The sequence below is a fragment of the Pteropus medius genome, unplaced genomic scaffold (genome assembly GCF_902729225.1).
Source record: "Pteropus medius unplaced genomic scaffold, Ma_sr-lr_union100, whole genome shotgun sequence".
Taxonomy (NCBI): domain Eukaryota; kingdom Metazoa; phylum Chordata; class Mammalia; order Chiroptera; family Pteropodidae; genus Pteropus; species Pteropus medius.
In genome coordinates, this window is record NW_024349798.1 from 5,790,553 (window position 1) to 5,817,462 (window position 26,910).

Here is a 26,910-nt window from a genome sequence, read left to right on the forward strand (position 1 = left end):
ATTGTTCCAAGCTCAGAATAAACAAACAACAACATATTAGTGAATTATACTGTATTTTGAATTATTTTCCCAGCTTTTCTTGATCTATAATGTGAAGTTTTCTCTGATACAGTAAAATTTTAATATACAATAGATTATACATTCAATGTAGTAATGAATGAAAGATAATGTGCTTTTATCTGTATATAGCGATACCTTAATAATTTCACAGATACAATTCTTCCTGTTTTTGGTTGACAGAGTAAAAGCAGTTTCTCATTTTTTAGTTACAATTAGGCTCCTTTAACTGAAAGGAAACTTTGAGTTTCTCTCTCAGCAGTGCTTTTATCTTCTGGAAAAGAGATGGGAAAGTAGATGAGAAGAAGGTTGGAGGGGAGGAAAGAAAGAACCACAAGCAGTTTCTGCAAAATATGATTAAAAAAGAAAACTATCCATGCTTTGGAACAGAAAGATTATAATAATGTTCTGTGACGTCTTTCTATATTTCATGATAAAAAGATGCAATGCCCATGCGTAGGAAGCCTCAGTCAGCGTGTGAAAGAATGCCAGCTTTAGGATAGAACGTACAACCACCCACAAGTCAAAGGCTATTTGAACAAACCATGTCACCTGTTCACAGTGATACTACACCGTCAACAACGAAAACATGCTTTGGCAACCTGTCAAGACAAGGCTGGATGGGGCGATGTGACCGCGTCATGTTACACCACCACTCACGTGCCTCACAGAATCGGTTTTGGTATAAGGATAACTACGTGGATTGAGACAGTGGAAGGTGATTTTAGTAACTGGATCATCTCAGGGATGGCTAAATCCTAGAATGCCATCTGTTACAAATCATGCATTCGACAGAGGATTTCCAAGAGGATGTTAAGGCTTTGGGTATTTCACTCGGTGCTCATTTGTGTTGCTATTGGTGCTTCAGTTTAATGCTGTAGTGTGAAGAGGGTGCGCCCGGAGGCCCTGCTGGCACACCCCGTCTGATGGCTTATGGCGCTCCTGCAGCTGCGGCACTTGAGGGGTGCAGAGGTGGCTAAGGGCTGCTTGGGAGCCGAGCCCTGCTGTGTTATGTCACTGAATGTTGAACTGCACTTACTCGACATCCACTCTTCTGGGCATTCCCAGCTGGTCCTCTGCTCTGTCCCTGCCCAAGTTCAAGGACAGCTTTAGGGACCCCAGGATCATTGGTGGGGTTGGCTGGGGTCTCTGTGGGTTTCGTGCTGTCCCAAGAGTCTGGCTCACTGCTGTTAGGCCAGCCCAGGACTGGAGGGATGAAGATCCCCTAGGCCTGGATCAGACCCAGGATGCCCAGCTTGCCGCTCTGGTGGCTTCTTGGGGCTGAAACCGGAAAGGGCTTGCAGGCGATTTTCCGAAGGGCAGTGGGTGCCACAGGCTTGCCCAGGACCTGGTGGCAATTTATGGCGAGGGGCTTGGAACATCTCAAGCTGGACCAGCGAATGAAGAGTGGACCAGGAAAAGTGTTACAAGCAGAACATGAGGCACCAGCGTTCACCAAGAAGCCAGAGGCAGCAAGAAGGTAGGCGCCGTGCTGGGGCTTGGAGGCTGTCTTCTTGCATTTCAGAGGAACTGAAAGAAGGAAGGGCCAGTCTCCTCCTTGCTGCCAGACGGTCTCAGGGCACATCAGATGCTCACGCGGGCAATGGCAGAGCTCATGCTCCAAGTCATCCACAGGGCTGTTGCTATGGGCACAGAGGCCCAAAGTCTTGTGTTTGAGGTGGTGACAAAAGCCACCAGTCGGGAACATGGGCAAACTCTTGTGGAGTTCTAGTAACTATCGAATGGCTAGTCACTAGAACACACTAGGTTTTCTCGCAAAGCACTGAGTCTGTTGTAATTCTGCCAAAAAAAATGCACATTTGAAGGAGGTGAGAAAATTTTGAAATCAGATGCTGAAAGGATCAAAGCAGCCCGTTGTACTGGCTATGTAAAAAAAAAGTGACTTGAAGAATTTGGATCACTATGTGTGTAATAAATTCAATAAATTTTGTCCCATTTGAAATATTTTAGGAAAAAAAGATGCTTTTATCCTAAATTATCTGGATAACTGCTTCAAATACTTTTGTTTTTCAGATAGTTTTACCTTATCTTCTTAGGCTTTATTGAATTAATTTCCTGAAACTTCATATAAATGACATTCTCCAATGTTAAAAAAACATATAAGTGAATCCGAATGCTCTCCAGGGATCATGGTAGATTAGGATTTGAGAAGTCTATGAAAGTCTTTGATAGGAAATTTTTGGGAAGCACAAATTGTCATGCAATTAACATATATAGGAGACAAGGACAGTATTTAACCATATTCTTCTGTGCTAATGAATATTCTAAATGTATCTGTGATGCCACCAGAAGTCTTTATTCTTGAGGAAGAAGAGCTATATCATTCCGGCAAACCAAAACTACCAAAGAAAAGGTCCACAAATCTACCATGTTATAAAACTTGCTTCTAAAAGTAAACTCTTGGCTTTCTCAGTCCTCTGTGCTCAACAGTGTTTTTACCCCAAATCCCAAAATTGGTGTGAAAGTTTCAGATTATGTTCTATGTTATTTTGAGTTAAATAGCCAAGTAATATTTAGTTTTTTCTTTCCCTCTAATATGTTCATGAAACACTGGAGATGTACAGATATATGACAATGTTATTTAAAAAATGACCTATCATTATACACAATAAAAAATTCATTGTGCGATCAATAGAAAAAAAATGAAAGGTACATGATCCATTTCTGTTAAATTGGCAGGTAGTATAAGACACCAACATAAACTGTATTTTATACTGATCTTTCTGAAGGCACCAGTGTGTTGCAAACTATGCCTCTCTTCCCTGATGGTCTTTGTTAGCACATGGACACAAGTCCTTATAGACACTTGAATAATTTTAAAACTTCTCTATTTTTCCATGTATTATCTAGTGTATGCTAGATAATACTAGATAATGCTAGATAATATCTAGTGTATACTAGATACACTAGATAACACTAGATAATATCTAGTGTGTGCTAGATACACTAGATAATAACTTAAATATCCAACATATAATTCAAGTAGCCAGTCTTACAAACAGCAGAGAAGAGGGAAGGGAAGATATATTTTACTTTGTTGGTCACTTGCTGACTACTGTCTATTCTCACCATTTAAATGCACAATGTTCCACTTCACCACTTGGATGCTTTGTTTCTTTCCTGGCAAAGGAAAGGGGAGGCTAAGAAGTTAGATCATTTGGATTTGCAGCATTCTGTCTTCTGAGTAGTTGTAAATCATGGACAACGGGCTGAATCTGGGCAAGCCACTCAGCAGCTCTAAACCTCAGTTTTCAAATCAGTTGCACAGAAAAAACACTTCTGCCTACCTACTTTGATGAGGCATCATTAGGACGAAAGGGTGTTTTGAGTTCCTTGGTGAAAATGTATCATATAATGGGAGACCACATGTAGAGGCATATTTGCATATGCAAGAACTGAATTTAGCATCTAAAGGCTTACTTTCTTTAAACTGATAAAGTGTCTACTAATAATGTTGCTATAGTTTTATCTATTTCCTGAAGTTAGGGAGTGAGAATGGCAGGGCACTGAAACCTACTTGGGAGGTTAAAGATGGCGGTGGAATGGGGATAGAGGCACATGTGTCCTTGGGAGAAGAATGGCCATCCTTCTTGTGGCCATGCACACAAGAGATAGTGCTGGGGAGGGCTGGTCTTCAGTCGGAAGACTGCCAGGCCAGTTCTGAAGACCTCAAGGGCTGGGAAGCTGGGGAGAATGAGAGATGGAAGTCTTAAGCAGGAAATGCATGTAAGCCGCTGGGGTTTGCCTTGGGCACAAGGATGTCTATGCCCAAGGGAGTCCAAGCAGAGCATGCAAGTCAAAATCACTCCCCTTTCCTACTCTGTTTACTTTTCCCAGAATCACCAGAATAATCCAAACAATTCCTCTTTTCTGATAGTATTCCTTACCCACCCAACCTAGAGGGCAATGCTTTTGTTTGCTCAGATCAAGGTCAGAGGAAGAGGAAGAAAGCAGCTCTTTCAGAAGACTGCTGGAAGCTGGGATGCCTCACCCCAACCAGGCACAGGGCGGACACAGGGTCAGCAGAGACTTCCAACCACCGTGCTTCATTAGGAGAGCAGGGACACGCTTTCCTGGGCCGTATTATTCCTGAAAAGCTCCCACCAGCCAAACTAGTCCAAGCCAGCGCCTTGTTCCACCCAGCTCTGAGACGTTAGTGCTGGGCTTCCAATCACTATCAGGGGAGGATTATTTCAAAAATAAGTGTATGATCTTATGAGTACCACGTGGAGTGCCCCCCCGCTCACTGAGGGTCCAACATAAATTGGTATAGTTGTTTTCTCTGAACATTTCTCATCTGTTGCTCTTTTGAAAGACTGAACAATCTATAAGACCATAAACCCATAATCTGTAATAGAAGACACTAAGGAACCACTGTTTAAAAATGTCAATGAAGAGAAGGCTACGACTATGTAATCCCTGGTGTCTTGAACTTCCCTTCAGTTAACTGGTGGAATTCATAACAGTAAATCCATCATGAAAAGCAGTTTCTAATCAACTCTGTTCCTTAAATATTCTCAAGTATCACCACTAATTTAACAACCTAAATAAAAGGAGCTTTGGCATTATTTGGTACATAGTAGGTACTCAGTAAATACTGGCTAAATGTTACTTATCTGTTGGGAAGAATTTGACTAACTTTATATATTGAAAAGCTCTTTGAGTGGCTCTTCAAATGTATTTAGGTAACTCAGAAGTAAAACTAAAATGTAATTATGGGAAACACCTATATAAATAAGCAGCGTTTAATCAAGTGCCCGATGAAGAGTCCGTAAGTGCTTGGAAACCGGATTTGCAGATAATTATCACTAAAAATCATTTTCCCCCTAGTTATTGCAGATCAGGGGTATTTTACTTAGATCTAGGAACTCCTGAAATCATATGGAACATTAAGAGGTTTTATTTTTATGTGCATTTTTTTCTGGAGAAAGGAGCCACAACTTTTATCAAATTATCAAAGGCTTTGTGAGCCAGAAAAAGGTTAAGAATCGCTGCTGTTGATGACAGATTTCAGAAGGCACTCAGATTGCTCAATACATGATTGCTTAATTCACTTGTTCCAATTTTCAGGCTCAGCAAGAATATGAGAATTCCCCAAGCTTAAATTATTCTAATATATAGTAACAACTCTTCGGAGACATGTTATTCAAAAAAAGAAAAAAAAGAAAGAATTTTTACAAAGGAACCATATAAAAATAGACACTTGGAGAGACTTAAAATTTACACGTATGTGGTGTGCAAGTGTGTACTTTTTCTTAATCACTTCCTCTCACTTATCTCTTTTCCCAGTTAGCTTCCGTTTCCTGGAACTTGGGATATGTTCCAGGTGGCCACAACGATAGATTCCCACAGCAGAACAAAGCAACCACGTGTGAAAGAGATTTCAGACTAAGGAGAAACCACAAATGAGAAGTTCTGAGGCTTACTGCAAAAATTAGAGGCTGCCTTTCTGGACTGTTTGAGAAATATCCTCTAAGTTCCTGGCTGCTCTTTCTAGTAGTGAGACCCATGTTCTCATAAGACCTTCCATGCAGCAAATACCACCATTTCCTAATCTCTGGAAAGGTTCCAGGGATGCCTGTAGTCTCAGGAGGAAAAAAATGCCCAGATCAAGAAAGGTCCTCATTGGCACCAGCTTCCAGCAGAGAATCACCTAGAAGCTTGATCCCTCTGAGTTCATGAGCAAAGACGGACGGGCTCACATCTCCATCTCCCTTCGCTGAGTCTACGAGAGGATCTTGTGTGTTGACTGCTCATAAATACTGGAGCCACCAGGAAACACCTTTTATGGAAAAAGCCTCTAGACTCCAGCATATCTGCAGAGTTAGAGGTGTTGTGAACCCCTAAGATATGTATAAATGGCATGTGCGTGTTTCTGGGAAGAGGCTCTGTGACTTCCTCATGATACAGGCACTCCTGGAAACTCTGCGAGGGAGAGGCTATGTGGGCACATCTTTTCAGAAACCATACTTCATTTTCTCAGTCTATTCTTAAGATATTGCAGGAAAAACTATTTAGAAAGCCTAATAGGGAATGTCGCCACAAGCGAAACTAGTCCTGCAACCTTATTTTTTTTTACGTTTCACGTAAAAATACTTCTCAAAGTTAACTGTAGCAAATACGTCCATAAACCCCACCCCAAACACATATACAAATGGCATTTTTTTTTCAGTTGTCAAAGACATGATGTGACAGAAACACAAATCTTCCTATTTCAGCCACAAATTGCAAGAAATGAGGGGTGCCCCAATCTCTGAAGGGGTACTGATCTTCTCAATGAGGGAATACGAGGCGCCAAATAATTAGATTTTAGAATATTTTAATGTCCATTTCTTCAGTAGATGCATTTTGAAATTATTAGAATCAACAATTTAAAAAGAGTAGAGCAAAGGAAAGATAGAAAACGCAAACAGTTGGTTCTTGCTAATTTAATTTCAGATTCTAGGCATGATGTGATTTTTTCCGTAACAACCAACCAAAAAATGCTTTCCTCAGAATTCTAAAAATGCAAACGCAGACAGATCTTTGGAAACTACAAATTATTACAGCCCATGTAATGGGAAGCACGCGGCCCTTTGGCTCTCAATGTCATGTGCAAATGTGCAGGTGTCGTCTCCACGAGTGAAGTCAGTGTTAATGGAGTCGTGTGCAGGTGTTGCATAATCTGTGCGACTCTTCAAGCTACTTAAGGGTTTCATAACTGATGCTCTACATTTGTTTGCATTGGATAAAATTATGTGCTTGTTTGTACATATATATAATTTGATCTGACCTGGGGCCAAGAAAATAGCAATTGCAACTCAAAGCAACTATTTACACACATTCAATTCTGAAGTATTGCTTCCTGCCCTAAGTTCAGAAGAGGTATTGCCACTCTGAAGAATGCATCCGTCGCATCAGCAGCGCTTGAACCCGCTGCTTAGAAACCCATGTCTTCGGCAACTATCTGTTCAACACCAATCGGATGAGACGCACAGCATTTCCGTTGCAGAGATTCTGCGGTTCTGCGTTGAGGTATACTTCAGAGCGGGGAACTGGGAAGGACCAGAGAGCACATCTGGACTGGTTATTTAGGAAGGCTCAGGACATTTTGTAAAGACAACTTTGAACTCTAGGCGAGCCGTCTGTCAAAGGCTCCAGTTTGCACAATGCTGAACCAGACCACCAGATGGTATGATTCTCTCCCTGCGGTTTGCAGCTTCTTGGGTTCCCAGGGTCAGGAATCCTAAACACCTTTTTAGGCAGGGAAGGAAAAAAAAAAAGAGTTTGACAGGGAGGAAGTGTGTGCAGAGATGAGCTTTGTAGAACACGTTCTGAGCAGAAGAGCAGAGAGAGACATCGGTAACTCATAGGCAACTGCCCAGCCCCTCAGGTCCCACCGAAGCTAGAGCCTGGGGCAAGAAGGCAAAGGGACAGGGCCACACTCAAAACACACGCCTTAATACTGATGGAAGAAACCCCGAATGCACCCACAATCCCTACGGACAAGGAGAGCATCAGGTAGTGTTTTTAAGAAAAAATAAAAATTCTGCAGTATAAGAATACATTCTTTAGAAGCAAGAGGTATTGTCACAACTATCCATTTTCCGGCATTGGAAGAACAACGAAGTGACAGTAAAACCTGAAGAAAAATCTTAGTTACTGAGAATGCTCTCAATTCCCCAGGCTGTCGAGATCCTGGCTATGGCTGCACAGCTGGGTGGTCATCCCATGTATGTCCCCTGGGGAGATGGCTGATCAGAATCAATGTTTTGTGATGCCAGAAGTGGCAGATTCTGTATTTGAGGAGGAGTGATAGCGGGACTTAACGCAGATGTGAAAGTTACACACAGGTTTACCAGTCAAAAGCGAATGCACAGGGCACATCGGTGAAGACCTTAATCAGAGAAGTAGCTAGTCCTTGAATTATCCCATGAGCTGTATGTCAGTGTCATCTTAAAAATTACTATTTAGACAGGGCAACTCTAGCCTGAGTCCAGTTCTACATAAACTTCAGACTCCACGTGGCAAAACGTAATTATAAGCAGGATTGGCAACAAGTAGCACAGAAGTGAGTTTCCTAGGGTTTCCATACTACCCCTGGTTCAACATCTCATTTGCATCCAGACGATTCTGTCCCAACATACAGTGCAAGAACTCCATCTAAAGAGGGCTGGCATTCACTCACCAGGCCCGATTCTGTCACAGACAGGCCCTGTGCATGCTGAGAATGGGAGTGATGGAGACACTTCTTGAATGTGTGGCGGCCAGGACCGAGCCGGCACTACCTGCCACCCTTTAGCTCTGCCTGGACTTTCTGCTTCACACCCAGCCGGGTGGGTTCTAATCCGATTCCCGCAGTGGCACGCAGGGCAGAAGAAGCGGTGTTCATTTAAAAAATGGTGGTGGAGAGCTTCTCGGACCCTGAGAGCTGGCAGTGCTCCGTAGGGTCCTGCTTGGCCTCTTGTGGGGGAGGTGACCCAAAGTGGCTAAAGCACTAACAAATATGTTCTCAGCTTCTGCTGTGTGCCCTCTGCGGCACCCCCGAGCCTATTTCCCTTCACCAGACTGACCTGGCGCCCCTTCCCTGAAACACACACGTTTTCTGATAAATAAATAAATAAATAAATGCAACCCTCGGCCATTTATTTTCATTTCCCCCTCAGATGAGTCAGCCTCCAAGACATACACCTTCACTCTCAGCTGGAAGACCTCTCACCATGGGGGCAGAATGAAAAGAGCTTTTAAATACCTGAGGCCTGGGTTCACAAACTTGGCTATCGGTTAGCATCTGGAATTCTGGCCTGTGTGTGGAGGTGTGGGGAGCGGGGCACCCACAGCCCACAAGGGCCCAGGTGCTCCGGAAGCCGCAGGGAGGGAGGGGTGCTGGGCCATCCTGGTTGCTGGCTGACTGCTGTTCTCAGCCCACACCCCCTCCCCCGACACCTCCTCTCAGGGAGTTACTGGCACTTAATCTCAGATTCATAAATGCAAGTGTGTGTGCGTGTATATGTTTACATAGAAAGCTCAGGTCACTGGAAAACACTATTATGTATATAGAAAAAAACAAACCTCAAAAACATTGTATTAGCAAAAAAAAAAAAGAAAAGTGTCTTGTGAGAAAAAGCAATGAAAATGATATCTTAACCACAGCTTTTGTTTTAAAGTCCAACACCACCAATGCCACAATCTCCACCTGCGGCCTCTGTCCCTAGACTCCGAAGCCATGCCAGCCCTGAAGGCACTTGTTCTCCATGCTGCTGAACGGTTATACCAAGGGGAGAAGGTTCCAGGGGGAGAAAAAGGAAAGAAATGGATGGAAGTGAACCCTGAATAACTGTGATCCACACAGAAGTTAGGGCTGCGATGACCACATGACACCACGTCCAGGGACGGAAACTGTGGTGCTTGGAACGCACAACAGCCAAGACAAATATTATTGTATTTCGACGAACAGAGCACCGCAGCGAGCAGCGTTCAGACGCTGCGTCACACACTCTTTGAGACATTGAGCTTGGTGAGTTCATTGGCTTCTTCCATCCCCATTTCTTCACAGTCGCTTTTCTCTATGGCTTTGCCAAATCGACACCTTTCTTCGGCTTTGACAGGCTCTTTCCAGGGTCTCTTTGAAGACAGGTGACAGTCCTTGGCCTGCGTGTTATTCTCAGAACCCAGAGACGTCTTGTCCGAGTTCTGTACGGAAGGCACCAGGTTGGCAATCTCGTCCGTGGGAGACCGTCCGATGCTGCCATCCACCTGGACTCGGATGTCTGGGGAGATGGACAGCTGGTGCTGCGGCACGACCCCATTGTCCGTGCACTTTGGGTAAAGGTAGGTCTTCATCTGACCTTTGCCTTTGACGTTCACCGTGCCCCTGTAGTCAAAGTCGTAGCCCATCTTGCTGAGGACGCGGTAGCTCTCTTCACTCACCTGGATGCGGCACTCCACCCCCGTGGTGTCCATCCTGCTGGCGATGTTGACGGTGTCTCCCCAGATGTCATATAGTAGCTTGGTGGTTCCGATGACCCCTGCTGTCAGGGGCCCATGGTTGAAGCCGACTCTGAGCTTGAAGTTGAACCACAACATGTTGTTGTTGAAATCGTCCACCACGCGCATCATCTCCTTGGCAAACTCAAACAAGATCTGCAGGTGCTCCTGCGGGTGGCTGCCGTCCTGGCACTGTGTGGCGTTCAGCCCTGATGCGGCCATGTACGTGGCCCCGATGGTCTTGATCTTCTCAATGCTGCTGTAGTCTGGCTTGCTCAGGAGCTCATCGAAGTCCCCGATCAGCTCGTTGAGGACCCGGTAGCACTCCTTGCCCCCCTCGTAGTTTTCCTCGTAGAACTCACTGAAGTTGACAATGCTGGCAAAGATGACTCCCCCGCTGTCATGGTTCTTGGAGTAGGTCTGAGAAACCTTCAGCTGTTCAGCCACATGGTAGGGGATGATGTTCCTCAGCAGCCAGTCGGCTTGGTCCCTCATGCTCTGGATTTTGGTGCGGTGAAGGTCCGCCTCCACGTCCCCGTGGTAGTGAAGGCGGTAGCTGACTTCGAATTCTCGATTCAGGAACCAGACCAACAAGAGTAGGAGAAAGAAGACAAGAATAACCTCCTGGCCAATCAGGCTGGCTGGTCTCCTGCTGTCATGTGGCAATGAACTATTGCAGGGATTCCTCTCGGAACTGGAGAGGAAAGAGAAGAGAAAGGACGTGCCTTGTTAAGTGCATCTTTCAAAGAAAAGATTACTCTCAGTACTTCTAGGTTCTGAAACAGCTTAGCAAACCAGCAGCCTGTGCAAAGTTTTGTCGAGCTCAAACCTAGGACGACCTGCAGCCGCAAAGCAACCCGTTTCTGTTTGGCTGGCTGGCTGAAGATGTGGAGAGAGAAAGACTAATTTGAAATTGATTTCTTTAATAAGTGCTTTGTAATTGCTTTGTTTTTCAGAATTCTAGCTCATTGATTTTTTTAAAAAAATCTTTTATTTTTTTCCAACTTTTTATTTTGAAAAGTCTCGACCTTATAGTAAAGTTAAGAGACTAGCAAAACAAACACTGATACATCCTCCTGGATTCAATAATTGTTAACATTTTACCACTTTGCTTTTTCTGCCTGTAAACACACACACACACACACACACACACACACACACTCCTCCTCACACATGCATGCATGCACACACACGTGCATACACTTTTTGCTGACCATTCTGAAAGTAAGCTTCAGATATCATGCCACTTTAATCCTGAATATTTCAGTATGTCTCCTACGAACAAGGACATCTCCCTGTGTAATCACACTACTGTCATTCCTAAGAAATTTAACATTCTCTGATATACTCACTTTTTAGATTTCTAATCCAACTTTAGTTTTGAAAGACTTGAAATTTTATGAAGAATTTTTCTAAGTTCTCTCCTTTCTACATGTATAAATGTTTGGCAAAATACCATCCCCTGCAACCCCACTTTGGGTTAGGTTTGCCAAAGTCATTTAAGACAATTTTAACCTTTTTAAAAAGAACATAAAAGGTATCCTCTTAAGAGTAACACATTATAAGAATCTCAAACAGTATAAACAATGGAAACTTTGTATCTTTCCTCCAAGGTACCCAACATTGTCCTTTTGACTGTGCACTATTCTAATATGTGTATGTACAGTAAGTAACAACCAGCCCGCACCCTGGGCTTTAGGCTGTGTCCTTTTATTACTGGGAACAAGGCTGCAGTGATAATCCTGTACAGTATCATTGTGCATAGGAATGAGTCTGTCTATGGGATAAGCTCCTGGAAGTGGAATTGCTGAGTTATTTAAAATAAAATAAAAAAATAAATAAAACCACACATTTGCAATTCCACTAGAAATTTCCAAAATGCCCTTCTAAGGGCTGAACCCATCTCTATCTCCTCTGATAAACAAGCCCACTGTCAGGGGCTGTTCTCTGCTGCCACGACACTGAAGAATGACAGCTGTGACTGGGAGACTGAAGGTTAGCGTGAGGAGCGCATCCTCTCTCAAGTTTACTTTTAAAAAATATAGTTTTCCATTTAAAAATACTACAGGCGCATCACACAAAATTTAGAGAAAAAAAAGTGGAAAGGAAAAAAAATATTCATCTGTCATCTTACTACCCAGAGGCAATCACTATTAACGTTTGTTAAAGTTCCTTCTAGTCTTTCTTCTATTTGTTTAAACACTGTGATTGTTCTGTTTGTATAAATTTTGTACTTTGATGTATTTCTGAAGTACACAGAGTAGGCTACTAGGTTTTATGTAACGATGGGCTGGGTCACCATATAAATATAACTATATATAAAATGGGTAGAAAGCAAAGTGTTTAATGAATTTTATTATGGCCCGTAACTTAAAGATATTTAAGAATAATACAATTGACCCTCTATAAAGCAAGAGCCCTGGCCTTGGAATGACGACACCTGGGCTTGCTCCTGGCTAAACCACTGCAGAGTCGTAGAGCCTTGGACAAGTCACATACTCTTTCTGGATCTCGATTTCCTCACATGAAAACTGAAGACAGGCTAGCCTATCACTGATTCCCTATTGGCCTAAGGCTCTGTGCAGAAAGAGTAAACACAGCAGGCCAGGAGGCTGCCATCAGTAGAAAGTCCTGCTAGCAAAGGTGCCCTAGGCTGGCGTCAGACACCTTGGATAAGGGGAGGTGTCCACCACTCCTTGATAAGAGGCGGCTCACAGTTCCTGGACTGTTTGCACGAACAACAGAGTTTATGCTGAGTACCTGCCTTCCTTCTGAAAGCTTGCAATTTTGGTACATGCTAGGCAAAGAGTGCCTATGTGACAAGCCTCCAATAAAAACCCTGGGCACTAAGTCTCTAAAGGGCTTCCCTGGAGGACAACATTTTATACACATTGTCACAGCTCATTGCTGGAGGAATTAAGCATGTCCTGTATGACTCTTCTAGGAGAGGACTCTTCAAAACTGTCACCTGGTTTCCTCCAGACTTCGTCTCATATGTCTTTTTTCTTTGCTGATCTTGCTTTGTGTCTTTTTGCTGTAATAAACCATAGCCATGAGTATGACTATGTGCCGAGTCCTGAGTCATCCTGGCGAATTATAGGACCTGAGGTAGTTTTGGGGATCCCTGAAACAGGTTCTATGACTCAGTGCCTGTGAACCAAGAACCGAAAAAGGCCTCTATGGTAAAATGCACCACACCTCACTTACTTATTCTACCAACTGTCATTTAAACAAATGGTAATACATATTATGAATCTCAAGTACTAAACAAAATAACTATTTTAGATGACAAAAACAGATTTCTGTCTAGCCTCTCAGCCTCTGGCTGCTTTAGAGTAGGAAGAGATTCTGCAATGGGAGGGAGTAAACCTGTCTCTGTGTGAGCCCCTCTTGCTGGGTTAGGACCTTATTACTTTCTGTTTCTCCAAAGTGGTGACACTGAGGAACAGCCTTCTTCACAACTAGACGTCACCAAGGCTTAAAGTTATCTTAACAGCATAACCAGGCATTGTAAATCCCTGTGGGAGAGTGGGTGATGTGTCTGGGTTACCTCCATCCTTCTACACCTGTCACTTTTCTTGCTGTGCTGTGGCCAAAGCCAGCGGTGAGGCCTGATTCTGGAGACAGGCACAGGCCAGTCCCCTCTGGAAGGAGGAGAGCAGCAAAATGCAGGCCAGTGTGAGGGAAAAGGGGAGGAGACTGCACTGTTTGCTTTTACTTCTGCTTAAAAGAGAGAGTCCTAACACACGGATTTATAGTCAGTATCCAAGGGGCCGCCTGGCAACAGAGGAGACCTGTAACATGCAGGGTGAGAGCTACCTTCGATCTATTAACTCTTATTTCTTATTCTACTTTAGAAGGAGCAAAGGTGATGGCCCGATTCCTAAATTCAAATAGCAAAGGCCAGTTCCAAAAGGAGGAATTTTATGTGACTAAATGTAAGAGTCAATTTATGACTTCATAGTTGGACAGCAAATCATAAATGAAAATCAGAGTAAAATATAGTAAAATTCATTACCATGGAGAAGGATTAAAACATACAGAAAAACAGAAAACAAAGATCACTCATGGTCCTAACTAGCTAAACACTGGATCTGTTAACATTTTGGTGTATTTCAGTGCCATTTAAAATCTATGCTTAGGATATGGGAGTGGGGGGTCACCAGGATGGGGCACAACGGGGGGGCCTCTGGGGTCCTTACGACGTTCTTTTTCTTGGTCTGAGTGTGATCACTTGTAAAAATTCACTGAGCTGTATTCTTATGATCTAAGTACTTTTCTTTGCATATGTTATATGTTAATAAAACAGTAACTTTAAAAAAGTTACTTTGGTTTTAAATTCTATGCCTATAATCATACATAGAAGCACATTCACATTCTGCCTTTGTTCCATAGTCACTTTAATTCTCCTTTCAATGTCTAAACGTCCAGATATTTAATTTTTTAATTGCATAAAGAGAAAAATGTCATCATTCATCATTCATTACTAAATCACAACATCTTACATTTTTTCATATATAATGAATTATCTACCTGTAGCTACAGAGCATATGTAATTTCACATAACAAATGAAAACTATTATTTCCCATATTGTTGAATTTAAACAGCTTTTTAAGTACATGTATCATAATTAATTTTTTACTGAAAACTGAAGTTGCTGATGAATTTTCAACATTATCTATCATTATCATCGATATTTGGGGGCATGCAGACTTTACCATATGCTGAATTATCTCCTCAGCAGATAAGCAAAAATAGAATTATTATCTTAAAAACTATAAACATTTTTATAGATTGTTGAATGACTTTCCAAAACAGCTGTACCATTCTGAGGAGTAATGAGGTGTGGCAGAAAGAGCATGACCTGGTAGTGAGAGGCCAAGGCTTAAACACTGCCTGTGACCACAGGCAGGTTTCTTAACTGCTCTGAGCTTCAGCTTCCACTTCTGGAGGATGAAGCAAACTCCCCACCTAATGTGTCAGGTAACTGTGAGGATTAGATAGACTTATATTTTATAAGTGTCTGGTAGCTAAAGAAAATTAAACACTACCACTAATTTATAAATGTGCCACACCATCGCCTGCACTGGGTATTCGCACTGTTACTTTGTGAAGGTCCAATTTAAAAGACCAAAAGGAATTCTGTAGTTATTTTAATGTTCAATGACTTCAGTAGTAACTCTATCTACTACCTACATTTCCTCTTGTGAATCTTCTGTTCTTTTGTCCTTTAAATATGCAGGACTTAACTAGTTCTTTTTTTTTTTAAAAAAACAGTCCCACAAATATTTTTCTTAGTCTGCTTTGATTCTCATCCCGCCAATCAATCTGTCATAAGTCTTTTATTGTGCGTGTGTGTGTTTCTATAATTATTTATAAGGCTGGAAAGTTATCTCTGTCTTAAAACTACTTAATTTTATTTTTTTCTAGATTTTTATACAGTTTTATATAATTTAATTCTATTTTCGACTCCAGTATATTTAGAATTTAGTTTGATGTTTATAGTAAAGCAAAGGTCTAAGATTTATTATTTCAAATTTCTAGTCAGTTATTTCAAAATATTTTAGAGAATAAAATTAGCACTTTTCTTTGATTGGTGAGATTTCCTTTGTAACACGCTCACATCATATAAAATTAAACAAAATCTAATATATCTTAATCATATTGTTTTCCCAATAAAATATTATAACTATAATCTGATATTTCAACAAGTAGATATTTTCCACTTACTCTTTTCATAATGTACATATTGTTTTTATTTAAGATAGATTTTTTTCGGAAGCTTAAGAATGAGCAGTAATAATATAGTTTCTCTCATTTATTCACATACAGGCACAATGTTAAAAGCTTACCTGAAATTCTGTACTGCATCAAGGTGTGACTCTAGTATGGAACTGAAATTATAATGCAGAAAAATATTATTATAAAAAGCAAAGAAGACAGTATATAAAGCAATTTGAAAAGAGATTAAATAAACAATTTTTCTTTTTTTACGTGGAAATCTAGTTAGACAGTTCAGGATAGTTAATTTTTACTATAATTTCATACTGTATGCTGATTAAGAATAACAAAAGGTAAAGACAACGATATAGCTAAAAAGCCGTTACATCAGCTATGGAAAGTAGGTGCAACTGCTAAAGAGCAATGTCAAACAGGAAAATTCTCTAAGGCATTCGTTTTGTTGTTAGGACTTATCCAAGGTGTCCTGTAGAAGAAAACTTTGGTCTTGTTCAGACAGCAATGCCTACTGACAAAGGATCAATTTTGAAAGGAACTGCTAGAGGCACTGGCAGATTTCGTCTTACCCAGTAAAGCCAGACTTTGCTACTGGTGGTGCTCAAGGTCGTTATATCCCAATTTTAAGGCACTGAAACTACACATAATTAAAGAACTCTCTCTTGGTGTTAGGGAAGGTACCCTAGGCACACACGACCCTGACCCTCTCCACATTCTTGGTAGTTTCTGTTGGGGTCATGCTATACCTGGAACTCACCCAGTCCTGCAATCAACCACAAACTCCCCCACCCAGGGAGCCTCCTGCCTCAACACTAATCCTCTAGATCCAGCAGCCTCACTCATTGCAAAGTAGGATGTAGCTCATCTGTGAGCAGCTCTCCTGGGCAGCAAAGGCCAGGTGAGGGCTCAGAGTGGCTTTTATAATCACATGAGGTGTTAAATGACTTTACAGAAAAGGACAGAAAAGAGCTACATCACAAGATGTGAATTATAAGACTTCATGTCCTCGTCTCACCCTGTCCAGACGCAATTGTGACATCGCTGTAATCCACATAAGTGTGTCCCCCCAAAGCTGAGCACAGTTCTCAAAGAATTCTCCCCCCTTTATAGGAGATGAGTTTATATTTTTGTTCAGTGTCCCGCGTGCTCCCAACTCTGAACAGACTTAGCAGTGATGATGGGCTGAATGGGCTCAAAGGATCTTGTGTGTATGAAGGGGTACTCTCAAGCAGAAATTCAACCCCAGCCGCACCCCAAGATCTGTTATCTGAATTCTGGGCAAAGAGGTGATGAGGAGGTCCCCATTACAATGGCTCTCTAGACCCAACTGGAAAAGCCCTATGCCAGTGATTGAAAGACACTGTGAATGGCTGATGATGGATCTAAAAGGTTAAAAGGCAGACTGCTGAATTTCAGGCTCTTGGGAAAGAGCTTTATAACATCCATAATTCCAGATGGCCGCACCTTCAGAAAGGAAAAAGTAGGCTTTCTTTTGCTTAAAGTAATTTAACTACTCATTAAAGTTTCCTTTTAATGCCAGTTCAACTTTATACAGACCCTTTTTATCTTAATTTGCATAGAACTTAAATATCTTTCATGTCATTACTATTTTATTAAGTATATTGAGGAAGAATATTTACTCTGTCCATCACTGATCACTGCATTGGTTATATCCAAAGATACACATTATGACGACTTCATCTGATATTGTTGTTACCGTGACAAATCAGATATTTCCTACTTTTGAATTTACTAAAGCAATGGTTCTCAGCAACATTCCCATTCCCAAGGGGCATTCTGGAAACAATGGCAGTCCCTCTGGTTGTCGTAAGAATCTGGGGAGCCAGGAATGTTACCAGTTGTATGAAGCACAGTGAATAACGATCACATGTAACTCTGAAATACCCTGCTAGCCTAAACCCACTATAATTAGAAATAAGTAGTTCTTCAATAAATGCTAATAATAAAACATTCTTATAAGCAGTTACACAAAAAGTTCGATATTTAAGAGAAGTGTATGCATAGCAGTAAGAACTGACCCTGTCCCCAGAGGTCTCCCACATGGTTCCTACTTTGTTTACCCCGCCATGCCCTCTGTCCTTGGCTGTTATCAGTGATATGGTTTTGAAGGCCATCCGAGTATCAGGGACTAAATGTATTCTTTGATATGTGGAGAGATTTCAAGATAAGAGATGTATTTCCAGTGATTCATCATTATTCTAAAGTTTCATGTGATAACATGGGGAACTGCTTTCACACAATATTATAAATAACACCCAGGTCACTTGCAAGACCATCACACCTCTTTTTCCTTTACTCCAGCAATCTGCAATCTGTCTTGGTATATTAACCCTGCTTCAAATAAGAATAGAACCCGCTTCCGCTTTTCACTTCGTATCCACTTATACCTCTATGCCTTCATTTTCTTGATCGTCTTTATAAAACAGCTTCTGGTCTCACATTCCCAATTTCAAAAGTCTTCATTATAAGTAATTTCAAGCAACTGACTATTGCATTATACCTCTGGGGGTAGTCATCCAAGGGTGTCTATGTGCAAAATACACTTTATGTTATTAAAATTATTTTCTTTTTCTTTCTTTTGCATACTATTCTTTGGGCATTTCATTAAGTTGTTGCCATTGTGTGTTGAAAGCCGCCTCGTGTTGTGACAGTGAGTATCTGTCAGAGCGAGGGTGTCAGTGCTGATGCAAAGGTGCGGTGAGTGAAATGTAAGCGATGCTGGGGAAGGTGGCCTGCCGTCGAGGATGCCAGACTCGGACTGCAGTTGTGTACATACCTGTCCGGGCACAGGGAGATGTAGAGCAGAAGGAGGGGCCCAGCCCCGACGACAGTAGCTAAGGAGGACCGCATCCAGGAGCTGAGCTGGCAGAAGTTACAGTAGTGCACAACGGCGATCAGGATGGCTGAGCCCGTGAACACTGTGAACTGCAATGAGGGGCAGAAGCTCAGTAGGAACCCACCCGCCTCCTTGTCCTGTGGCCCACTCGTCATGCGCCACCTGAGCACCGTGAGATCAAATGATTCCCTCACTTATCTGTTTGTTTAATATGAAGATATTAACAAAATATCCAGCAATTTCAAGGACAGATCATAAATCATTAGGTTAATTACCCAGAGCTTCAGGGTACAAGTTCACACTGGCACTAAAATTCTCCAGATGTGTGAAAATTGCATTTTGGAGGAAAGGGAAGGTAGGCCGCCCTGTCCGAGACCTACCACTCTGCCGTCAGTTACCTTCAAAAAGCCTTTCCTTCAGGCACCTGCTGTGCGTCAGTGGAAATGTAATTTGGTGTTAAATCTCAGAGTAAGCCAGCCCTGGTAGTTGACCCAAAATATAATCTTCCACACCAGCATTAATTCACTCTTGATGGGTTTAGCTCACAAGCTCCTTCTCTGATCACCAGCAGCAGATTAAGGCATGAATTGTTATCTGTACCAGTTCTGCACACCAGCACCTTGTCTTATATCCCTTACAACGCTTCTTTAAGGTGTAAAACACATAAAAAAATAACTGATTTAGACCTTGGTGGACACCAAGAGAGGTAGGACAGGACACATGTCCACTGGGGACTCTCCCCAGGGCAGGGCGGCATTTTATCCAGAATTCATGAGTTTGGTCAAGGATGGGCTTGACCGTTTGAACAGGCTGTGTGCTGACATCCCTGCCTGCTCTTCTGTCCCAGGCAAGTCTTTAAGAAAGACAAGCTCATGGGAGTGACAAAGAGACTGCAACTCTTTAAGGGACTATATTAGTGGCCCAAGTCATCAGGCTTGTTTTTGTTTGTTTTATGTGACGAGGGAATCCAGAAGAGCCCAGAAATAAAATTGCCAAGCCTTTACTCACATGTATGTTTGTCTCAAATTCCGAGGTGACATGTGAATAAACCGCGAGAGCGGGGAGAGACACCAGGATGGCCCCAATGAAGTGGCGTGGGAGCCAGCCGGCTATCCACTCCAGCAGGTGCTTGGTACAAGCCATCACATCCTCCAGGAAAAATACCATCCTGTGACAGGGAGGGGGAGAAAGGAGAAACAGGGTGTTTGTGCGTAGGTCAGGCTGCCATATCCCACTCTCTCCCATGCTGCTGCCTCTGGCATGAACGGCAGAGCCCCCATGTCCCTCACTTTTGGTAACTGGCAAGTACCCTGGACTCGCTCAGCTCATCATACCTTAAGGTCACTTGTTGCATTCTGATACGATGTGATTGTAAAAAGCCAAGCATAAGCCCCTATAGGTCTAATTGGAGCAGGTAAGAACTGGGCATGCAGATATTAACAGGCCTTGTGAAAGGTGGCCGCCTTGCTGTCACCTGATTCTGGGGCGGGAAGTCTCAAGTAAGTGGTTCGGTTTGGGAGGCATTTTGGAATTTTGTGGGGCATTTTTGGTTGCCACAATGATTGAGGGGGGCTACTGGTATCTAGTGGGCAGAAGCCACAGATAGGAGGCATTCTTAAGCTCTGCCCTGCACCCCACACGACTGCCACATGGACACACATGGAGGTGAAAAATTTGCTGACAGTGACCTCAGTCTAGAGCCTAGTTGCATTAATTTATAAACAGAAAGTGGTTTCTGTGTGGTGTTAACATACACTTTCCCAGGAATAAACTGCTGTGTAAACCAAGCAAGGTTACCCTTTGTTTTGTTTGGGACATCATCAAGAGTCATTCAGCATTTCAGAAATCACATCACAGGCTGCAACCCAGCCCGTGGTGCTTGTGCCACCAAACACGCACACCTCTGATGGTCCACATTCGAAGCTGTCACATTGGCAGCAATAGTGCACAAGAAGGCAGATAGCTGACAACTCCATTATGACTTCCCAGGTGGTGGTGCTCTGGCACATTCAAGGTGAAGCCCTACCTATTTTGTTTTAAATGGCTTTCTTGCTGCTGCTCCTTCATATCTGAGTGACGGCATTACACTGCTTATTTTTGAAGTTGTGCATATAAGCGGGCTATATTTCAGGATAGTGATGTGGACATCATGAAATGTTTTCCATAAAGAAGGGAGCTGCGTATGTAGGGCTGAGAACTGTGGTCCTGGAGGAAGAACAGCCTTGGCTAACTGAGGGACTCCAGGGTCAGGCGGGGCCGGCAGCAGGACACCAGCAGTGGGAGATGGAGGAGAGGGCAGTGGGGGTCTGACTCAGGAGAGAGACCCACGCACATGGTACCTCTCCAGCCCTCAGGGAGGGTGGAGTGGGGCCACGCTGGTTGCCCTCGCCTCTAGAGGGGCCAGGAGCTACTGCTGAGCTTCCAAGGCACAAAGCCCCATCGCAGCCTCTTGCACACACACTTGCGCCTTCAGACCTGGACACCTGCAGTATGGCGACTGTCCGCCTGTGCTCGGCGTCTGAGAGGAAACCCCGAATTGTGGCCATCTCCCACGCGGAGCCAGGCTCCATCTACCCTTTTAGGTCCTAGACTGTTCTGGTCTCCTGGTACTTAAAAGATAATGGAGTCCTTGGAGTATTTCCAAGAATAACCACAAATATTCTCAAAGACAGAACGCATAAGGCCGACAAGGAGACAGAGGGAGCTGAGCCCCAGGCAGAAGGCAGGACTGGGAGGCCTTCCACAAAGGTCCCAAGACTGCAGACTTGCGAGGGTGAGACCCTATTTTCATATCTGCCTAGGATACAGCACAAACAGCTGGAGTGGAGGGATGAGAGGCTAAGCCAAGATGTGAGCCTTCTGGATAAAGTGCCAAGCTCGGGGCTGGACACTGAAGTGGCCACAGAACCAGCCTCCCCGGGGTGCCTACGTATTCCACACTGTAGGTTCTTGTTGGTTTGAGATCCTAAACATAAATATGCCTTCGTGGTCCCGACCTCTCCCAGGCTTTGATTATCCCGGGTAAGTAAACTTTTAAAGTCATGCCAGAAGTCATTCAGGAACACAGTGGTCACCTCATTTGCCTGGCCCAGCACCCCAGCATCTGGGTACAACCAGGCCTGATGTCTGTATGGCCTGCAGCCTTCTGCAGCCTCTAAAACTGAGTTACCCCAGATTCTGTAGAATTGGGTCTGAATGAACAGGGAACAATGGTGTAAACGGGTTTTAAAAAAAATGTTTGGAGACAATGTTAGCCTCAGAGAGCTTGAGAGCCTTATCTAGTTGTAGGCCCCGTGCTAGCTGGAAACCTGGGTCTGGGCACGGAGGGGAAGGGAAGAGAGTAACAGCAAATGGGTACTGTGTTTTCTTTGGGGTGACAGAAATGTTCTAAGACCACATGATGATGTTTGCACAAGTCTAAGTTTATTAAAAATCACCGAATTGTAGATCTAAGTGAGAGAATTTGTTACATGTGAATTATATCACAATCAAACTAAATTTAAAAATGAAAAAAACAAACTAGGAGCCTGAGGATGCCTTGATTTGGGTTCCCCAAAAGCAGAGCTGCTTTGAGAGTGGGTCCCAGGCAGCTCGGTGAGGGTGGCAGAGCCAGGACACTGAGGGGCAGGCCCACTGAGAGGGTTGTGTTATGGAGGAGTCCCTTGCTGTGAGCAATGCGGTTCCCCCCAGTAGGAGGGGAATTTAGGGAGACGGCAAGTACTACCTCAAAGTTACCTCAACCAGGGACAGGTGATGAGGTGTGTCCTCTGATAGCCAGGAGACGGCCCTCAGCCAAGAGCCACCCTGCAGGGGCCTCAGTGGGGAGCAGGGGGATGGTGAGTATGGACCCGAGGCGGGCAGGCCGCCAGCCTCAGGGCTAGACCTGAGGCTACTGCTTCCTTTCCGGGGATGTTGGAAAAGAGGAACAGAGAATCAAGGTCAGGGCCCTTTTCCTTGTTTCTGTTTTACCCCCAGCTTCCAAAAGCAATTACCAGTGGGACCCTGCTAGGTCCACAGGCTGCCCTGTTGGGAGTGACAAGGCTGGACATAGGAGGTGGTGTGGCACAAGGACCCAGTGTCATGGTGTCCTGGAAGCAGATGGTACAGGTGGTCTGTGTGCAGGTGTGGGCTGTGCATTCACATCTAGTCTGACATGTGCATAGCAGCTGTGAGTTTACTTGGTGTTAGACTGAACCCCAACATCAGCCTGGACGGGCCACTGCTGTCTATTCAGACCCTCTGTCCATTTTTAAATGGGTTGCCTTTTTATTCTTGAGCTTACAGTCTAGATATTAGATTCTGGTCATTGATATGATCTGCAAATATTTTCTCTCACTCAACGGGTTCTCTTTCACTTTCTTGATCACAGTGTTCTTTGAATTTAAAAGTTTTGAATTTTGATGAAGTCCAATGTAACTATTTTTTCTTTGGTTGCTTGTGCTTTTTGTGTCAGATCTAAGAAACCACTGCTTGATCCAAGCTCACAGCGACATACATCTATGATTTCTCTAAAGGGTTTTATAGTTTTACTCTTACACTTAAGAGAGGTACCTGCTAATCTGCTGGCAGTCTCCTATCATTTGTACCCACTGCACTTCTTTTTTCTCTTCCTTTTCTCATTCCCCATCTTCTCACTTTTTCTTTTAAAGTCTGATTTGGGAGGTCCAGGGACTAGCTGATGGCATGGGGGCTGCAGAGGACGTTTACCTTCTCTAAAGGGGGTATCTACTTGTGCTGAGGGCCAGGGTATACGAGAGAAGAACCTGTGAAGCAGGGTTTGGGGAAGGAAGGAAAGAGGACCTGTCACTTGAAATGAGCTTGCAGAGACAGCAAGCTTCAGACCTCTGGTCAGTTGTGCTGCAGAATGTTCAGTCATAAATTGTTGAACCAGCAGAGGGAGCTAAAGGCTAAAAGCTGGAGAACCACCTGAAGGTGAGCCTTTACCTGACAGACACCACGAGGGACAGCACCTCCAGCAGCAGCGCGGCACCGAAGACTGCCAGTGCGGCAGGCGGGGGAGGCGTGGTGGCAGCCCTGTACTTCAGGAAGCAGGTGATGGAGAGAATCAGAAACACTGTTGTTGACAGAAACACATCCAAGAGGGAGCTGAAGGTGGCACTGGCAAAAGTCTTCACAGGGGAATTCTTCATAACCTGTTTGGGGTAGGAAGGAAGGTGGAAGAGCGTGACAGATGGCCACGGAGTATGATTGAGGTGGAAAAATCCAAACGTTTATTGAGCATTTGCCCACTACCCCTGATCAGGTACAGGGTGACAAATGCTTTAGGTGGGCCATCTCCCTAATATCATTCCACTTAACAATGAGGAAACTAAGGCACAGAGAAGTTGAAAAAAAAAAAATTGTTCAAGGCCACACAGCAGCTGATTACAAATCAGTACGTCCTCACAGTTGCGTTGCATACTGAGACTGAAAGGTGAGTTACTGACTATCAAAGTCAATGGTTCTGCTTCCGTAAAGGCAATTGCACAAAAGCCATGTGCTGGAAGCTTCCACTGAATGGCTGGGTGCCAGGTTCAGGGTTTGTGAAAGCAGGGTTCATGACAGAAGTAACAAGCAGGGACTGAAGCAGCCACAGATGAAAACATGGGCATGTCAGCTGACAGTAAGAGATGCTCGCGCCTTCATCCAAGAGCCTGCTCTGGGCCTGGCTCTGTGCGGGGTGCGGCGGACAGACGTGAAACAAAGCCCTAGGGGAGCTCACAGCCTCTTGGTGGATGCACCAGCTGCAGAGGAAAGGAACCAAGAAATGACAAGCTTGGGTTGTTAGACAAAGGAGCACAGAAGGATTTGGTTTTTTCTCTCTTGTGTAGATAAATGCACATATAGATGCAATTTAGGGTTTACTGATTATGGGAAATCAGTATGAGTCTTCATTTCCCTGTCACTCTGGAAAGCAACAAAGGCTTCCAAAGCACAAAACTAACTGTGAACTATCCAATGAAAATGACACATTTGTTTGGTAAAATTATAAGAAATACACACCTCTTCTTGATAACTGGTCCTGTAGGCTTGCTCTAGCTCCTGATCCAAGAAGTTCAAGCTGAACTGATTAATGGGTGGCTTAAAAAAATAATCTTTCATCAGGCTGTAAGAGACAAAAAACACAACGGATCAACACGCAGCACAATCATATTTATTAGAAGATTGCAATTAGCTCCCAAAATGCCACTTGTTAAGCACATCACAAAAGCTGTATCTAAAAGGCACTATGCTACAGAATCTAAAAGGCACTATGCTACAGACCTGGCTCAGCCGCCCCTTTTAGAACATATCTCTGGAAAGTGTTTCCAAACATAACATGTTTTGTTTCCCCTCTACTAAAGAATGACCACTCGCCATAATTATAACACACATCATTAGAACTCTGCTTTTGAAAACATCCTCCTGATATCCAGAATTAGAAGGTGGCAGTTTTTTGTTGTTGTTGTTCAGAAGAATAAAACCATCCTTCTGAAGGACCAGCAGATCTCTGCACTGAAAGTACTTATGTTGATTTTGAGGCTTCCAATAAAAACATAATTCAGAGCCGGCTGTCCTGTCATTCAGAGCACTGACAGTAATCGCCACCATCAAAGCTAACAGGTTGTTATCACAAAATTGTGTTTACAGTTAGTATAATTTTGGTGCTGTTGTCACAAATGCAGATTTTGTGTGAAACCTGAAAAATGATAATGCTCAATGACTTTAATAGCAAAGAAAGCAAACCTGCTTTAACATGACTCATTCTTTTAAGCAAGCAGTAATATTCTTTTTTCTACTGCAAAAAATTACTATAAATTTAAGGGAATGTTAATATGGTTTCAGGAGGCAAATATAGCCATGCGGTGTAGTCTCTCTCCCTCATACAATAACTACTAGAGTTAAATCAGATGAAATAGGTAAAGTGCCTAGCATATGCCTGGCACACAGTAGGGTTCTCTGTACATATGCTCCATCCTTTCCTTATACTATAGTGGACTCTCTTTTTGTTTTTTGTTAAGTGTGCAATACTTTACTACATCCCCAGACTCAGAAGAGTGAAAATTCTATCCTTTAATCTCAGCCCCCAATACAACATCCTACGAATGCTGAATACACATTTCTCTTAAGTGTACACGATATGTTCATCAAAAGAGACCGCATGTGAGGCCATAAAACATATCTCAATAAATGAAAAGGACTGAAATCATATAGAGTATGTCTGACTACAATGACAATGTCTTTGACTATAATAACACTAGACATTAATAACATATCTAAATACCATTCTTCATTAAAAAGAGTGAAGGCTGATTGCTGAGCTGGGTCAGGGAAGACATAAAATGAGCCTGTAATATCCTGTTGTGTTAGAATGTAAGAAATTGCTCAAACCAATGATGGAGCCATGTCAAAAGGACACAGAAGGGGGGCTCCTAATGACTAGATTCAGGAAAAGCAGAACGCCAAACCAGAGTGATGGACTATAATCTGTTACGTAAAACAGGACTCCATGAATCCAGGTTGATTACAGATGGGTAGATAAAGGAATAAATGGGGACGGGCTTTTCTTTACAGTGGAATGCCAAGCGCCAAATGATAACTGTGCAGTTGGTGCTAGAACAGGAAAATCACCATTCTGACCCATCATAGTAAAGACTGTTTCAGGCAGGAGCCATGAGTGGAGATTAAATCCAGGGGAGTTGATGAGGAATGGGATATTCACGTGATCTTAAAGTAGCTTCCCACAGATTGCTTATTAGCCACAAGGAGAAAATACTAACTATAGATTGGAGACATCAGCAACACTTGCCAGTTGATCAAAATTACTACTGTAGATAAAGGACAAATGGGCACCTGATGCCCCTGGATATGGTACCTGAGAAGAACACACCCCTTCTGGGTGTCTGTCCAGCTGAATATAGTCATGAGGAGGAAACATCACACAAAACCAACTTGAGGAATACTTTGTAAAAGAACCAGACCTGCATTTTCCAAAAATGTCAAAGTCAATGAAAGACACAGAATGTCTGAGGAACTGTCTTCGATCTAAAAAGACTAGAGGCATGACAACTACATAATGCAGTCTGTGGGCCTGGACTGGATCCCATACTAAAGAGAAGTACTATCACGAACATATTGGACCAACTGACAAAATTAGAATGTGGACCACAGATTAAATATTGTATTGATGTTAAATTTCCTGAATTTGATAACTAGATTATGTAAAAGAACATCATTGTTTTTAGGAAATACAGTATTAAGGAGTAAAGAATATGATGTATCAAACTTACTG

At 43.1% G+C, this 26,910-nt stretch overlaps 1 protein-coding gene across 1 annotated transcript in view; it reads right to left on the reverse strand.

The window, feature by feature from the left end:
* Positions 1-6,490: 6,490 nt before the first annotated feature.
* Positions 6,491-26,910, reverse strand: part of ADCY9 (adenylate cyclase 9) — a 108,099-nt gene continuing 87,679 nt past the window's right edge. The window contains exons 6-11 of the mRNA XM_039885188.1: positions 24,642-24,744; positions 23,583-23,791; positions 19,647-19,806; positions 18,579-18,727; positions 15,898-15,939; positions 6,491-10,738 (exon numbers count right to left, since the gene is read on the reverse strand). Of these exons, the coding sequence (XP_039741122.1) occupies positions 9,547-10,738; positions 15,898-15,939; positions 18,579-18,727; positions 19,647-19,806; positions 23,583-23,791; positions 24,642-24,744 (1,855 nt within the window). The 3' untranslated portion in view covers positions 6,491-9,546. The remainder of the gene's footprint in view (positions 10,739-15,897; positions 15,940-18,578; positions 18,728-19,646; positions 19,807-23,582; positions 23,792-24,641; positions 24,745-26,910) is intronic.